General features: G+C 35.4%; 3 protein-coding genes across 6 annotated transcripts; 1 reads left to right on the top strand and 2 right to left on the bottom strand.

Moving 5' to 3' along the window:
- Positions 1 to 448: 448 nt before the first annotated feature.
- Positions 449 to 2,934, bottom strand: LOC143218041 (mitochondrial glutathione transporter SLC25A40). 3 transcript variants are annotated; one of them, XM_076442956.1, is made up of 8 exons: positions 2,707 to 2,934; positions 2,245 to 2,460; positions 1,763 to 1,929; positions 1,567 to 1,701; positions 1,321 to 1,492; positions 1,012 to 1,208; positions 858 to 942; positions 449 to 755 (listed from the first exon to the last, which is right to left on the bottom strand). In XM_076442956.1, the coding sequence occupies exons 2-8, from the start codon at positions 2,363 to 2,365 to the stop codon at positions 514 to 516; spliced, it is 1,119 nt and encodes a 372-aa protein (XP_076299071.1). In that variant the 5' UTR covers positions 2,366 to 2,460; positions 2,707 to 2,934; the 3' UTR covers positions 449 to 513. The 3 variants fall into 3 exon arrangements, with proteins under 3 accessions (XP_076299071.1, XP_076299073.1, XP_076299072.1); XM_076442958.1 differs by having other exon boundaries at positions 882 to 942; XM_076442957.1 differs by having other exon boundaries at positions 861 to 942; positions 2,707 to 2,933.
- Positions 2,935 to 3,788: 854 nt separating this feature from the next.
- Rab11 (RAS oncogene family member Rab11) lies at positions 3,789 to 10,208 on the top strand. The gene is made up of 5 exons (XM_076443129.1): positions 3,789 to 4,116; positions 5,500 to 5,695; positions 5,880 to 6,154; positions 6,666 to 6,822; positions 8,502 to 10,208. Exons 1-4 carry the CDS (start codon positions 4,077 to 4,079, stop codon positions 6,800 to 6,802), a joined length of 648 nt encoding a protein of 215 aa, XP_076299244.1. The 5' UTR covers positions 3,789 to 4,076; the 3' UTR covers positions 6,803 to 6,822; positions 8,502 to 10,208.
- Positions 8,936 to 15,594, bottom strand: Yl-1 (Vacuolar protein sorting-associated protein YL-1). Of its 2 annotated transcripts, none has more exons than XM_076443124.1 (7): positions 15,034 to 15,594; positions 14,752 to 14,954; positions 13,856 to 14,061; positions 13,590 to 13,772; positions 13,227 to 13,446; positions 12,172 to 12,369; positions 8,936 to 12,092 (listed from the first exon to the last, which is right to left on the bottom strand). In XM_076443124.1, the coding sequence occupies exons 2-7, from the start codon at positions 14,883 to 14,885 to the stop codon at positions 11,861 to 11,863; spliced, it is 1,173 nt and encodes a 390-aa protein (XP_076299239.1). In that variant the 5' UTR covers positions 14,886 to 14,954; positions 15,034 to 15,594; the 3' UTR covers positions 8,936 to 11,860. The 2 variants fall into 2 exon arrangements, with proteins under 2 accessions (XP_076299239.1, XP_076299238.1); XM_076443123.1 differs by having other exon boundaries at positions 13,850 to 14,061; positions 15,034 to 15,592.
- Positions 15,595 to 16,094: the final 500 nt, after the last annotated feature.

The raw sequence follows: 16,094 nt of genomic DNA, 5'->3' as shown, positions 1-16,094 counted from the left end.
ATGCAATCTTACAATTAGACCATATGATGGTCTATATAAGAGTGCAATGACCTATTCGCCATTTCCAACGGGCCGAATTCTCCTGAATCCAACCAAATTCAGCCGAACGCCGTTTATCTGTTAGATTACTGATCAATTACTGATCGATTTAGCACCCGTCGCGTATTTCCGGCAACATTTTGTCTATTTAATTCGGAATTATTATTTACGAACAATTCTTATCTGCTCCAACTACATCCTTGTCCCATTCATTTTCTTAGAATTTGCAAACACAAACGCTCGTTCGATTTATATATAATTACTTACTGGGGATTTAACTTCGGTTATGCACGTATGTGCACACTTGAAAACTATAAAGTATTCGTCTATGTCGTCTATGAGAATGCATCACGGCGTAACGAGCGGAATCGCCGTATGGAGTTGGCTTAAATTTGAAAAGTGCTCGCAGCAATATTAATAAAATTTATTCGTTATGTTTGAATTCGTTTTATGGTACATAACAAAATATACATATCATTCGTCGCTTTTCTTTTTGTGTTTTAGGTACTGTAAGTCATTTTCGCATTTGAGTAGCGCGTTAGCGTTGTACGTTTGAAAGAATCGCTTGCCGTGTTCGAATGTCGCGATCATGATAGCGCAGGCTGGTGCCACTTTGATTATTCTTGGAATCAATCCTGTATACAAGCCTTTCACGCCGTTTTGTTTGTAGATTTTCTTTATTACGTGCCAGGTTCCTCGACTGCGTCCGGGTTTATCTATAAGTGATAATACAGTTAATTTGAATTTCGTCCGAAATTCCTACACAATAATTATCTAAACAGTCAGATAGAACTTTAACAAATTAGTTCGGAGACTACCACCTGAATAAATCTCCTTCTCACCCATTTCTATTTGTCGATGTGTTTTTACTACATCGAACGGTATCGTTAAAAGCGCTGCTACCTGTAACGTAAACGTACTTTAATATCAAAGTTAAATCACTGAGAATCAAATCGTAAGGTGTATACTTACAGATCCTGCTACAGCACCCGCCGCAAGATTAAAAGTAAAAGTTTGTTGTGCCCCACGAAATGTCTTTTTTATAGTCTCGTAATTTAACCAATAGATTGCACTAAAAGGTACGTCGCGCAGAAGAGTGCTGCCCAATCCCATCCATAACCCAAATATACCATTTTGCCTGACGACAGTTTTCAATGCTTGCAATATTTCTGGAAATAAGGCATAGAAATTTATAGATTGAACAACTTGAGGGGGGGGGGGGGGGGGGATCGTAAAAGAGCATCTTAAAGCTGTTGTGAAAAACATTGTACATCAAAGTACCTGCATAACTTAATCTTTGCGATTGCATTTTCGTCCTAATTAATTCTAATGGGCTAACCAAAGTAGCAGCCCAAATGCGTGCTATGGCACCAGCTAACATAGGAACCCAGAATGGCTGCTCCATGGACTTAACGCTAATTTTTGTATTCATAAATTTCTTATTATATTGATCCTGGAAAGGATGTACGATATTAGAAGATGAATGAAAGTTCACGGGGCAAAGCTAAGCAAAATTCTTCTGTATACCTTAAAATATAATCTTAGTTGCTCGTATGAAACGAAGTATACTATAGTTGCAGGTACAGCTAAAACAAGAGTAGGACTTAGACCACTCCATAAAGAAAGAATTCCTTCGTTTTTACCAATTTTCATAAAGGCATCCTGTGAATATTTATACGTTAATGTACATTGTTATCATAAGATTATGATTAATTTCACTTACTATAGTGCCATTGAACTTTCCATTTCCGCTGGCCCATGATGGACCTCTACCATTTGGACAAGGACACAAGTGGTCCATCAAACCATTGCAATAAAGGAAGCATTTATTCGAAAGCATAGCTTTCTGTTGTGCTTGAAGACGAATTTTGACCACATCCAAAGGAGTAACTTGAAAACAAAGTATCATTACATTAATACGCAACTCATTAGAATTTTTTAGTATTTTAAATTATACAGACAAACGCAAAACTCTGCGCAAAATATGATTTTATACTGCTGTCAATGGTAAAAATAGAAACTAATTGCTATAATTGCTCATACTATATATACATAAGAAAACTTCTAGCATTATTTCACAAGTTTTAATTGATAAGTTCAAAACACATATTTCATCATATGACGATTGGTTCTTTATAAAATCAAAATTATACTATTCCTATTCCTAAAATTATAATTTTCCTGTGATTAGAATAATTCACTTACCGAAAACAGATGTGATGATAGCACCAGTGCATGATGCCAGAATTTGTTGATAAGGTGTAATTCTAAACCTTGGGTCCTCCAGATCCAAATCTGGTGGAACACTAATTATTAACTTATTCATGGTTGATTGTTATCTTGTTTTTACACCGACTTGAGATTAAATTTTAGCTTCCGCAATCATTGACATTCTTGCCTACCGACGATTTCATGATCCATCTGAAGCAAAAAAACGGCAACACGTGCGCGTTACAACGTAATGAAACGTCTGTCACTTTATGAATTCCGAAGAAATCGTACCGGTCGATGACATAGGACATCGAAAAATAATTCTGACATTATCTAGTTACGTGATTTCATCATAATTTACGATAAGTTGATCGTTGCCGGAGAATTGTAAATATTTGCGAGTATTCCTCAATTTCTTAATAAAACAAAATGGGTATTCAAAAAATGATAACTAACCTTTATCACGTTTTCTTCCACTCAATACTCGATCTTAATTTGGAAATCATTCAGTTATATTGTTAAATTACGATCTTGTATAGAAAAATATAAATACATAATCAGCGTGCGTTACACTTGTGAACAGACCTGCAACAAACCGAAAAATAATATCGGGCTGCATGTATATACGACCATATAGTACGCGTTTCTGTGATGGAAACAGATGGAAAAGTGGATGGCGATTGCGATTGCGATTAGATTTGATAAACCCGATAAACGATATATATATATATATATATATATATATATATATATATATATATATACAAGGTATCCCAAAAATATTGAACTTTCTTCAAAAGGGATGATTCCTGATGACTAATATATTTAAACAATTTAAAGTGGAGATGTTAGAAATATTTAAGGACATCAATGTATTAGTTTCAGCAAAATATTTATTTAGCTCCTGTGTTCTGCAGTCAATGCGAGCATTTTTTAGTCTGCATAGAGATCCGCGGTCTCCTGATGAAATTTGAAGTACAATAACTGTACAATAACTTTGCGGGAATGTTCTCCGCGGCTTTGTTCAGGAGTTATTAACAACAAACACGGACCAATCAGAGCGCCGAGCTGGAATTTGTTCGCTGTAAGAGTGCTCTGATCGGTCTGTGTTTATCGAGAACGTTTTCGTAACGGGAAAAGCTAATACCGGTGCTAATACCAGCTAATACTTCAAGAATCACCCCTTTCAAGGAAGTACAACATTTTTCTGACACCCTGTAGTTTCCACGTAGTTTCGAACAAGTATACATATAGTTTCGAAGCTATACGTTTATAGTGTACACACTTCTGTGCGCATGCGTATTTGTTTAGAGTCATATTCACGAGGGATCCATCTACGGACATGGCATGCGCGTTTGAGATACAAAGTTGTTTCACTAGGATCCATTTACAGGCGTATGCGTACTGGAAATTAATTACCGAAAACGTGGAAAATTCATCTCTGATATAAATGATCTGTGATTCGCCGTTGAATATAGAGTGAGCGTTGGTCGTGTTCGATCTGCGCGTGCGTAGGATAGACGCGCATTGCGCATGTGTAATTCATCAGTTTGGAGGGGCGTAGAAAGGAGGCCATATTGTACAGCTAAATTGAAAGAACGAAAATAATTATATCATCGTGTGGTCGTGCCTGTTTCGTTTCGTCTTCTCGCTGTGTACGTTTAGGACGGTGTCAGCCGTTAGTTTCGCGGAAAGTAACAACGTACGGAGTCCGACACGAGGCTCCTGCATTTTTGTAAATAACTATAGAACCGTAGCAGTGTACCCCTGATAGATCTAGGCACCGTCCGTCAGTCTGTTCAAAGGGGTTTATAACTTCAAACGAAATGGGCACTCGGGAGGATGAATACGACTATTTATTCAAAGGTAAAACATCTCAGTGAAATTCTCGCCTCGATCGTCTCTCATTCGCGAAATTTTCGGTGAATATTTTCTATTACACATACACATATTAGTTGTCTGTATGTGTATACATTTACACATACTCGCGCGCGCGCGCGGTTCTCACATACACAAATGAATTTCCATATTCTCTGTACACACGTACGTGTATACGTGTCTCCTCTGTTGTTCATATACATATTGCGTACCGTACACGTATTGGTATAACCCGCGTACATATGTATACCGAGTTCATGCGTGTATGTGTTGGTTTAAAATCAACAATTGTCATCGTTCAATAACACGGGTACGAATTAACGTCAAGTTCGAATTTCAACTGTTCGGACGGTTGACAGAGCGGTCTGGTGTATAGGGCATCGAGTTTAAACGATGACATCAGACACCTCGAATCGTCTTTAGGACACGAAATATTATGTCGGATTTTTCGAGGTAAAGGCGTTATACAGTTAGTCACGTATGAGTCAACGATACTTGCACTTATTTATGAGTTATCGCCGGGCATTGTATATACGAACAAAGTAGTATTCTCCTTTGATTTCTCAATAAGTTCGTCGACGATCGTTGATTGTATTCGAATCACACGTTTTGTCACCTACTTGCTTCATCGTGGGACTCTTTCCACGCCCACCCACAAATATTTTTCATATCGATATTTAAATCGCAAACTTCACGCATTTATCACACACACGATCGCCTGTAACTTGTAATTTCGAACCTAATAAAATTTTTGATAAATCCCCACTTGATTTCGAATTTTATAGCATATTTCTCGAGTATATCATTTTTAAATATTGATTTTATCATCGTCATCATCGCGGAAGATGCTTTTGTATAATGTGACAATGGCAGTACAATGCTATTGTAAAAATGATGCATTACTATACGAATGTTAATGCCAAATTGTTTTTTTGTTTCTACAATTCCAAAAATTTTCTTCAAGTGAGATTATTCAGAAGATAAACTGTATTATAATTATAATATATAATATTAACTGTATTATAATTATAACTGTATCGTAATATAATTGAAACAATGGGATATTTGTGTAATGAATTTTTCCATATTTGGATAAAAAAATGTTACGCGAATGTTTATATACTTGCACAGTAGTTAGGAAATTCAAAATCTGGAAATTTCTTTCCAATATTTATTTAAAAATTTTCGAACGATTATGTATTCAAATTGGGACTTCAATGAGAATTTTTTTTAAAACCTAGAACAGTAAAAAAAATTAGTTGCAGACATAAACAACCGAATATGTGGACGGGCATCAATAAAAATAAGGTTGCAGATGAAGGGTTAACAATTTTAGGATCGCACGATAATAAGTTTGTTGTGTTGTTTCAGTTGTTCTTATCGGTGACTCCGGAGTAGGAAAAAGTAACCTCTTGTCGAGATTTACAAGAAACGAATTTAACTTAGAATCGAAGTCTACAATAGGAGTTGAATTCGCGACGCGTAGTATACAGGTAGATGGAAAAACTATCAAAGCTCAAATTTGGGACACAGCTGGACAAGAACGATACCGTGCGATCACATCTGCGTAAGTTGAAGTTATCCAATGAAAAAGAAATGAGAAGCCACTTTACTGTAATCTTCTGTGAAAAATGATGGTCTATCAGTTTGAGAATTTATTACACTATGAATACAACAATAGCATACAACTCGCTGAACTTACAAACTACAGATCGAACAGTTTATAATCGTGTCTTTCTTATAATTATTAGGTATTACCGTGGTGCAGTCGGAGCTTTGCTCGTATACGACATAGCAAAGCATCTGACATACGAAAATGTCGAAAGATGGTTACGAGAATTACGTGACCACGCAGATCAGAACATAGTAATTATGTTGGTGGGGAACAAATCTGATCTGCGACATTTACGAGCAGTCCCCACCGACGAAGCCAAAGGATTCGCTGAAAGAAATGGCCTTTCTTTCATCGAAACCTCCGCCCTTGACTCGACAAACGTTGAAACAGCGTTCCAAAACATCCTAACAGGTAACATCACCTGTTTTGTTTGATTTTGACATTTCTCTTCTGTAAAATTATTTATAAGTAGACAGCGGATTTTATGCATTTATGACTAAAATGAGTAAATATAATTCGAAACAGTGAGAACATTAGAAGAATTAAAAAGTACTGTTATATTATTTTCGACCTATTAAATGTACTAAGAAAGAAAATAAATTTTTATTTCACTCCAGTTGATTGCAAATCAAGTAGAAAATTTTTATTTTGCATAAAGATCCGATGTCTATTTATAAGTTTTGCGTTCTCTTCGAAAATAATATTTCCGTGCCAAATCGATTATATTTTTGAAGAAACCATTACCTCCCCTTAATTTAATACTTTGTTCTGGAAAGTAATCGATGGATCGTGAAATCATTCGATAGCAAAATAATTGAATACAATATTGTTCATAATTATTAGTAATATGTCTGATAGTAGTTAGAAGAAAGAAATCTATCATTGGAAGTACAGGGTGTTACATAGAGCTTAATCATTGCAGAAATCTACAGAATCGTATCGCAGAAACAGATACGTGACCCTCCCGAAGGTGATACAATCCGGCCACAGAACGTAGAGCCCATCGACGTGAAGCCGACGATGACTTCGGAGGGAATGCGTAAACAGTGCTGCCAGTGACTCACCTTGCTGCTTAAAATGTGTGTACATGCAAATACAGTATAAATATCACGGGAGTACACTCGAATAATACCTAAGTTACTAAGAGAAAATTTAGTCTATGGTCCAGCAAAACGTGAACAGATAAATGAAAGTTTCTGGGATAATTCTTTGTACGATAGCATAGTTTTAATATAAGAAATAACAATGATTAGTTAATTATAAATATTAAGTTGATTTGTAAATTGAGTTAATTTTGACATACATCAAAATTAAATACTACTACAGATACTTTTATTATGTATTTTTTCTTCCAATATTTGTTACTGACTGTTGTTGTTTATATGTTTTGAGAGCACATGCAGCAAGTGTATAATGCTCTCTTCTCTATCTCTCTCTCTCTATATATACATATATGTACATATATGTCGTACAGAATTATTAATTAGAACAAAATAGACTGAATAACATCACATTTAAAAAAAAATAAAACTATTTTCACGAACGGCAATAGATATTATTAATAATTTGATTTTTACGTTCGGGAGAAAAAATATATGCTTTTCTTTTTGAGTCGATATTTTTCTATTGTAAAGCGAGAATTTAATTCTTTTCAATTAAAGACTATACTTATCAATGCAAGAAGAGTGAGTCGATGAATGGTATGCTTCTTACCAATTATACAATGTCTTAGAGTCCTCCGTCTGTTGTTTGTGTCATTTATTTTCATCGATACTATCTTTTGAATGTTTTAGCGCGTACATATATATACATATATATGCATATATATATGTATATATATATAGCCTACATAGATATATATCTCAGATGTGTAAATGTGTAATACACGGACGTGTTTTGTGAAAATGCTAATTTTTAAGAAATATTTATGAACTGATAGCTTTAAAACTTGTAAACTTGAACACACACACATACACACACGCGCGCGCATACACGAATTTATTTTAATTCAAGCATAAGAAACTTATGTATAGTAATAGCTGGCATTCCTTTTTTACGTGTAACTCGGATGCTAAGGGTTTACTATGGATCTGTTTAAATTAGCGGTAGTGGTGTACAACTTTCGACTGAATAAATGTTTGTTTCGATCATTCAGACGCTATACAGTTCTTACATATCAATTTACTTCACGCGTGTTCACGTTATTTCCACGATGCTGAACATTCTTAATAGCCAAAAGAAGTATACGATCGATGAAAAATAGTAATTCTTTATCTCTGCTTGCCTTAAATCTAAAAAATTTAAACGTTCACGCAATAACGCTTCGTAGAATTAACTTATTCAATTCGATTCTCTTGAATGTTGCACAAAGCTGATTAGATACGTCTTCTTTTGGTCTGATTCTTGATGACCTCAAGAACGAAGAATGCGGTATCAGTCATCCGGTGACTCCTATGGCAGCAATGAATTTTATCGACCAGTTTTAACCATTTTTTGTCAATTGTATACTAAATTCGAAGACGAATCGATTACGAAAGGAATAATTTTTTAAAAGAAATTCTTGGATATAACAGAGTCGTTAAAATTACGTCTGTAGCTGGAAAATAAATTTCCTTTGTCTCGCAAGCAGTTTCACTACAGTGCGTCCTATCTGCGAGCGTACAGGATCGTTATGGTCCGATAATTAAAAAAAAAACACCACCAATCGCGTGGCGTAGTGCGCATAATAACCGGGGCTGCGTCCATTTTGTTTTTGCAGAAGGACATACAAAGAGGCAAAGGAGAAAAGAAAAGTGGTCGACGGTAAACGTAACAGGTGCATACAGTACAAGTGTCAAGACCATTTACCATTATAAGTATACACAACGACTAAAGTCTCCCAAATAATCCGCGGCGGGTTTCGGGCAGGTTACACCTGCTCTTTCTAAGACTCTTTTAACTTTGTCGCATGGAAGCGGATTTCTAATTAGACTAGTGGACCGCTGCGAGCCGTACTTAAAAAAACTTATTCTTTCCTGGCATTTTTCGTTCTTGGTCGGTCAGCTTCGACGAAACCTACACGTCTTATCCTTTCACGAAACAAAGCGAACCTGTTCGTTACTTTATAAGCGACGTGCACTTCTTTTTTATTTCGCATAAGCGAACCGGATGGAAGCACACCTGACGATTCCCCACCTCCAGATTGTTTGGGAGAATTTATACACGGTACATCTCGACAGCTAGAAAAATCATGACGAAGAGAAAACAGGATACCTAGCGACACGTGTGCACAGTCGAGCGAATTACGATCATGCAACCTTGAGGACATCAGTGGGAATGAATTTCCACAAGGAAGAAAATACGCACGCACTTATCCTATCTCCGAAACAGTTCATCCGATCTTCTGAATTCTCTCCCTTTCCCAGAACAAACTTTTTCATCCTCCTCTGTCTCTTTCTCTCCCTCTCCTTCCCAACCCGACTTTCTATCTTTATCTCTGATACGTTACAACAAAATCAGTATAGTATTACTGCTTTTTTTGTAGTACATGTGCAATTTTACTCAAAGCGTAGTAAGCAATCGTTCGAACACGCGACGATTTCGAACGTTATACCTATTGAGCTGCACCTGAAATTCATGGCCAAATACTCGAACAATGTTTTTACCAGTCGAGGGGATGAGAAAACATTAATCTAGGTTGTACAGGCCTGCTATGGCTAACGAAGATACTCCTCGATGCAGGTCAACTTGTCAGTAGTCACTTCTGAATTGGATGTCAATGTTCATATTTCACTATGCTGATAAGTATTATCCAAAATCGTCATTGAAATCATTGATGAGTCGTTCGAAGGCGTAACTTAATCTTCTTATCCTTGCGACACGTACACCATGCATCACATTTGGCCATAAGTTTCAGCCTGTAGTATAGCACACGAATTTACGGTTTAGGTATTTAAAAACAATGCACAGGAATAGTCGAAACCAAACGAACGATATAGGAACAAAAAAATAAATGCTTACGGTTGAATGTACAAGCTGGACGAAAAGAAATCGATGAATTTTCCGAACCGGGATACACACTTTATTGTTGCTCACTCTCTGCTTTGAAATTCGTATCTGTTGGCGACGACTTCGAAGTGCGACGAGAAGCAATGCCCGCCAGAATCGCTTTCGGGAAAGGTACCTTTTGTTTCTCTTCTTCGAAAAAATGATAACAAAACTAATAGAAAAACATGAGACCACAGGAGACGAAATAGAAAGGTCGTAGCGCGATAACATAGATACTAAAACACCTGTACGTGAAGTGATATGAAAGTACGCGTGGACAATTCGCGAGAAAAAATTACGATTGCCGTAGATACTTTTCTAGTGTCTCTAAATAAGTATTGCTTCGATGTGTGTAGCCGCAATGTAATCTGTTATCGTTACGAATCCTCGTTGTATCTTGATAAATAAATAGAGAGTGAGTAAGATGTTGAAATATTGAGATGTTTGAGGAAACTTCAGTCGGACGGCAAAAAAAAATAAATTAAATCTTTCTGGGCGGACTCCGGAGGGAACACGGCAACAATAAGTCTCGGACATACATATACGTAAGCTATTCGATGAATGCTACTTTAACACCATGAAGTGTTATCTATAATTCTAATTGTATAATTAGTAATTATGCTTGTTGTTTCTGTTAGCTTTTCCTACGTGATCCATTGGTGGAAGTAGCGTTCGGAAAATGGTACTCTGTTTAACACGTTCGCTATCAGCGTCACACGATTTTTCGTATATTTACGTAAAGAAAATGAGATTAATTTGATACGTGTCGTTATTTCAAATGATGACGTTTGGGGAATTTATAATTTTTCTGTGATAGTATATTTTTAGATTTTACAGAGACATACACATTGCATTAAATGCAATATTGTAGCCACAGTTGCTGATATGAATGCTGGTAGGGAACATGTTGAAGGAAAATATAATAGTTTACTTTGAAACGGTCAATTAAAAGGTAAACAGTAATAACATATTAAAGAGCAATGTTTTTTGGCGAAACAAATGGAGCTGCGTTTCTTGTGTGTTCTCTCGTTGTAGGGGTCAGTTTGGAAAATGTAAATTCTTTCGGAAGCAAATGTGGTAGTCCAAGATAAATTGTACTTTTTTTATCGTGTGTACGATAAAATAATATCAAGATAAAGATGATACATTTCCATCTGGATAAATAATATCCTTTTAGTTTCCCTCAGCATATTTTGTATATCCTTAGATTACGAGACACAATCCTTGAGACCTGAACTTTCGTTGCGCCAAGCAGGAATAAATTTGTACGAAATGGAATTTAGACGATAAATTACGCATCATTGTAAGATTAGTTTATTCTCTTCGTTGAACCGAATATAAATCAAATAAAACGGGATGCACGCCGAGACCGCGTCAACCCGCGGCCGTTTCATTACTCAATGCTTTGTACTTTATAATTTTATTAATAAAATAACTTTTGCTTTACACACATCTATGTACTAATGATCTAAACGAATTTTTTAGTAGGTAGTACAATGGTGTTTTCCAAGTGGCACGTTTTTGTTTTACTTGTTTAAAGAAATCGAATATAGTTTATTTCTTACGGGAGACTTATTTATTGTCTATATCAGTTATTTTTTAGCGTAAGAAACAATAAAGTATTCAATAATAAATCAATTTCTCTTTCTTATCGGATCGAGTTATTTGGACTATTTTATCGTACCCAATACATTGCATTTATTAGCGTCGGACGGTAACAATAATAAGATTCGATTTTATGTACAAATAAATGTTGTATTGTAACTTTTTACAAAAAAAAGAAAAATGCTATAATAGAACGCGAATAAAATATACAATTATTTACAAAGTTGTCACTTATGTAACTAACTTATTCTCGAGGATTTTCATCATACTCCTACCAAGTTTTATTCAATTTTTTATAAAATGCTAAAAAAGAACTACCGAGTAGTCTTCTACATTCCAATTAAAATAAGCCTACATTAATAAGATTCTTTTTTCATCAAACATATCGATAAACTCAATTAAACACGAAAAGTTGAAAAACGTTATGGTAGAGGTATCAATGAAAGGACTTTTTTAAAAAATAATACTGTTCACTTTTAAAAGTCACTACGAATGCATAGGAGTTGATGCTGTTTCGAGACGTATCATACTCCTCTGAGCAGCTCCCTGATTTTTCTGCCGCCATTCGAGCCAACGTAACAGCTCTGGACTTTGTGTTGTATCATTAATATCTGTCCGGGCCTCCAATTGTTGATAGTACGCTTCACGTAATAATCGAAATGTTTGAACGTTCTTATACGGCAGTTGAGTCATAGGGTCCAGATACTTTGCAGGCAGCCTGCATAAATTTTTTCAATTATGTTTACTCGATCGAATTACATATCTCTATTCCAATGTAATTAAAATTGATACTCTACCTTGTAATCGCACATAATGCTTTCGACGGTGGTATCCGAACAGTAGATTTCTTAAAGGCATTCGAAAATAATTTTTCATTTTCAAAAGTAATGAATGTTCGTTCGTAAAACCTTTTCGATCCTTCATAACGATGTTTCGTGACAGATTCGATTTTGCTAGTGTCTTTCGCATCGTCCTCTAATTTCACAACAACATTGCTGAAATCGATTTGATCTATAGAATACTGTCTCGCATTTCATAAGCATACCGTCGGCCTCATACGATAACTGCCTATATAAATCCATTTTTTATGAAAATTGGGTTTTGAGCTTCGTCTTGTTACGTACTTCAATTTCTACGGTTTGAGGGTAATTTTTTTTTGTTAACTGCTTTCATTAGTGTCTAAATATAAACGTAGTTTGAAAACAATCTCGGTGTAAAGCAAAATACAGTAGAACTTCGATTATCCGTGTTAATTAGTGGAACATGATTGTTCGGATAATACAGCAATTACATAGTTTCAGTGCTGAACTTAATCCTTATTGAAATGTACAGTAAATCGTGTAGCGTATGGGTTGGTTTAACGCAAACTAATTCTTTGGAAAGTATTCAGACGATAAAGAATTCAAACATCAGAGGCCTGGATAATCGAGGTTCTACTGTAGTTTCGCTTTAAATCGTTTCTTTCGCCTCTTGTAAAATTTACTTTTTTGGATTTAGGCAATTTTCATACGAGCCCGACGATATCCATGTTACGGGCAATGTATAGAATGCGAGAGTGAGTTGTGAGTGGGTCGGGGGGGGGGGGGGGGAGCGACCGTTAGGTCTGGATTAGGTCTGGGTTTTATGTCCCATTAAAATCTGAGAGGAGGGCCCTAATCGACAAGTATACCGCTATAAAAGATAAACATAAAAGAATGGCGAGTATGGATTTAACACGCTGCCCAACGTGGATATCAAATAAAATGTCCGGGCAATTTGTAAATTACCTGCCCATTATACACATTGCCCGAAAGATCGGGCATTCTATAGAATACCCGCCTTAGACACATTGGCCGTATTATCCACATTTTACCTGTTCTCTACTCCTTCTGAACTTCTAGTCTCAGAATTCGCATTTACGTTCTTTTCGTCGTCTCCTTCGACATTAATTTTATTATCCTCTTTGTCGACGTTTACCTCGGAAAGTACCATGACCGGCATCGACAGCGACTGATATCTAATTATAGGTCCAGTGTGTGATTTCCTTACTGTTCTAGTATTTTTTTTTTCATTCTCTAATTTTTGATATTTTTCTATAATGTAAACAGAGATCGTAAACAAGAAAAAAATATCAGCATGTTATCCTTCCAGTGGTACGAATAACATTCTAACAGTTATGGTAGAGATCTTAATCATAGTTATGGAGAGAACACGATAATTGTTATTAAAAGTTTACCCAATGATTTCACATTGATTTGTTCAGTCTGTAGCGCTTCCTCCAACAATTCTTCCTGAGTCGGTTTCCACGTATCATGCCTTATAACTCTGGTTTTCCTCTTCTGATCTTCATTCCTTTCGCGCAAACGTCTCTGCGTTGCAGCGGACTTCGCAGCAGTGGAACGACGTATAGATTTTCTCTCTGCAAACATTCACAGTCCTTTTCTTCCTTACAGTTATGAAATACAATGATAGTTGATTTTCTTTGAAAATATTGACCTGTACTTTCTATAAAATGTTTATGCTGTTTCGGTTGTCTAACTTTCTTCTCTTTCGGCAGCAGCTGGGTTTGAACCTTAGGTTCCTTGTAAGCTTTCGTTACTAGTCTACGTTTCTTTTTAGGATCTTCCTGCTCTGTGTCAGAAATTGGCTCGTCGTTTTCGTCTATACTGAAATCAGAGTCTACTTCGTCCTCCCCCTCGTCTTCTTCCCTGTAATTGCAAATCATTAGACATTGTTAAGCTAAATAATATCATATAACTAGACTGTGGATCTTTATGCAAAATAAAAATGTTTTGCATTGATTGTGGGAAGCAGGAATAACAGACAAACTGATTTCATTCCTTAACGACTTTGTTACATTAAGAGCAACATTAGAATGTTAGTACGCTCGTAGATTAGTCATGAACTAATATGAGACGATCTGATAAGACTGGCCTGTGTATTAATATCCTCTGATAGTGATACTAATTTTGTCCAGCAAAACGATGCATAGAAAATTGTTGTTTGTTGATGTAGTTTTCCAATGCATACAAGTACTCAAATAGGAAATGTGAATGGATGTTTTCGTAATCAACGAGAGAGTCGGAAACTTATTTTCTACGGGATTAAATAATATCATATAACTAGACTGCGGATCTTTATGCAAACTAAAAATGTTTTTCATTGATTGTGGGAAGCAGGAATAACAGAAACATTGATTTCATCAATTGTTATATTAAAAGCAACATTATTTAGAACATTCTTGAATTTTTAAAATCTTTTACTAGGTTATATTTCACCCAACCGATTTCTTCACAAATACATAAACATCCGTAGTTAACATATAACTAATAATAACGAATAATAATAAACGATGACTGAATAAATTGCCCAGTAATAGAAAATAGTGAAATACTAACATGTAATCATGATCCTGTTCGATTTCGTCGAAACCACCGTAAGTGGTTTTGTAAAAATCATCCTCCTCCTCTTCGTTCAACAATTTTGCCATTTTATTCCCGGCATTTGAACGTCTTTCCCTGTTTGATGCCATTTTCGTAATCGTGTATTTTCTTTCCCACTGGAATTACTCTGGCTGGATTTATTTTTTCTTCTCGATACACTGATAAATAGGTTAACTTTGATTAAGTTCCGAACGATAGTACACAAGCTTATGCACACGTATACGAACTAAGTATCACCTTTGATAATAAATAATGAGCTATTGTCATATCTCGTAAAACACTTATATAATTTTATTTAAAACATTAAAAAAAAGCTTGTTTTTTAAGTTCCTTTAGTGGTTACCACATCCACATCGCTTGTTTATATCAAAGAACTGTCGAATGTTGATTGCAATCGATTATCGATAATGTCGTCGACCACGTCTACGGTTATCTCGATATTAATCGATTAATATTTGAAAATCTTTCGCGGCTTTCAAATTTCTATCTTTTGCTGGATACTCAGAGAAACGTAATGTATATTAATAATTATTTAACAAGCGAGTGTGATGAAGTGGAATCGTACAAATGGAACTGTAGGAATGAAATTATTCCATTACAAAGTTTATAATAACAAGGATATGCATTTGCGATAGTCTAAATTCATCCATTAAACGAAAACAAATGAGACATTCAATAATATATTTTGACTTAAGATTAGTATCGCCTTCTGATAATAGTGTTCGTTTCTATCGTCTTAGAGATAGCGGAAACAAATAATTACATATAGGGGCAATGGGATTACGCGTTATCAATTGTATTGGATTATTCCCCATACAATTTCTATAATACTAACATCAAATGAAATGCTAAAGTCCGTTGGAATAAACGAAATTTTTTCAAAAATATTCAATTTCATTTTCTATCTTTCATGCTCGGATGTCTTTCTTTTTGCCTCTATATATAAATAACATAGAATGAAATGCTGAAGTCCATTCAAATGAACGAAATTTTTTCAAAAATATTCAATTTCATGTTCTGTCTTTCATGTCCGGATGTCTTTCTTTTTGCCCTCTATAATAATAGCATAAAATGAAATGCTATAGCCCATTTAAATGAACTGTTCAAGAATATTAAATTTCATTTTTTATCTTTCATGTCCGGATGTCTTTCTTTTTGCCTGAAAATAATATCATAAAGTAAAAGGAAATATGTTTTTAAATATGTTTATTCCGATAGCGTAGCTAATCGGTTATTTGCGTGCAAATAAAATGAATTAAACGTATCATTGGGTCAAAGTTGTCGCGACCAGATCTCAA

Source organism: Lasioglossum baleicum, chromosome 18, assembly GCF_051020765.1.
Source record: "Lasioglossum baleicum chromosome 18, iyLasBale1, whole genome shotgun sequence".
NCBI classification, from domain to species: domain Eukaryota; kingdom Metazoa; phylum Arthropoda; class Insecta; order Hymenoptera; family Halictidae; genus Lasioglossum; species Lasioglossum baleicum.
This window is presented reverse-complemented; position numbering and strand designations above follow the sequence as displayed.

What these genes read in the sequence shown, in the direction of transcription:
- Rab11 (XM_076443129.1), top strand. Translation starts at nt 4,077, where the DNA reads ATGGGCACTCGGGAGGATGAATACGACTATTTATTCAAAG. An exon ending in ATACGACTATTTATTCAAAG is followed by an intron (nt 4,117 to 5,499) that starts GTAAAACATCTC and finishes GTGTTGTTTCAG; the next exon opens with TTGTTCTTATCGGTGACTCC. An exon ending in TACCGTGCGATCACATCTGC is followed by an intron (nt 5,696 to 5,879) that starts GTAAGTTGAAGT and finishes TATAATTATTAG; the next exon opens with GTATTACCGTGGTGCAGTCG.
- LOC143218041 (XM_076442956.1), bottom strand. Translation starts at nt 2,365, where the DNA reads ATGAATAAGTTAATAATTAGTGTTCCACCAGATTTGGATCTGGAGGAC. An exon ending in TATCATCACATCTGTTTTCG is followed by an intron (nt 1,930 to 2,244) that starts GTAAGTGAATTA and finishes TTTGTTTTCAAG; the next exon opens with TTACTCCTTTGGATGTGGTC. An exon ending in CGGGTGCTGTAGCAGGATCT is followed by an intron (nt 943 to 1,011) that starts GTAAGTATACAC and finishes TTTACGTTACAG; the next exon opens with GTAGCAGCGCTTTTAACGAT.
- Yl-1 (XM_076443123.1), bottom strand. Translation starts at nt 14,885, where the DNA reads ATGGCATCAAACAGGGAAAGACGTTCAAATGCCGGGAATAAAATGGCA. An exon ending in ACATTTTATAGAAAGTACAG is followed by an intron (nt 13,773 to 13,849) that starts GTCAATATTTTC and finishes GAATGTTTGCAG; the next exon opens with AGAGAAAATCTATACGTCGT. An exon ending in GCATTATGTGCGATTACAAG is followed by an intron (nt 12,093 to 12,171) that starts GTAGAGTATCAA and finishes AAATTTATGCAG; the next exon opens with GCTGCCTGCAAAGTATCTGG.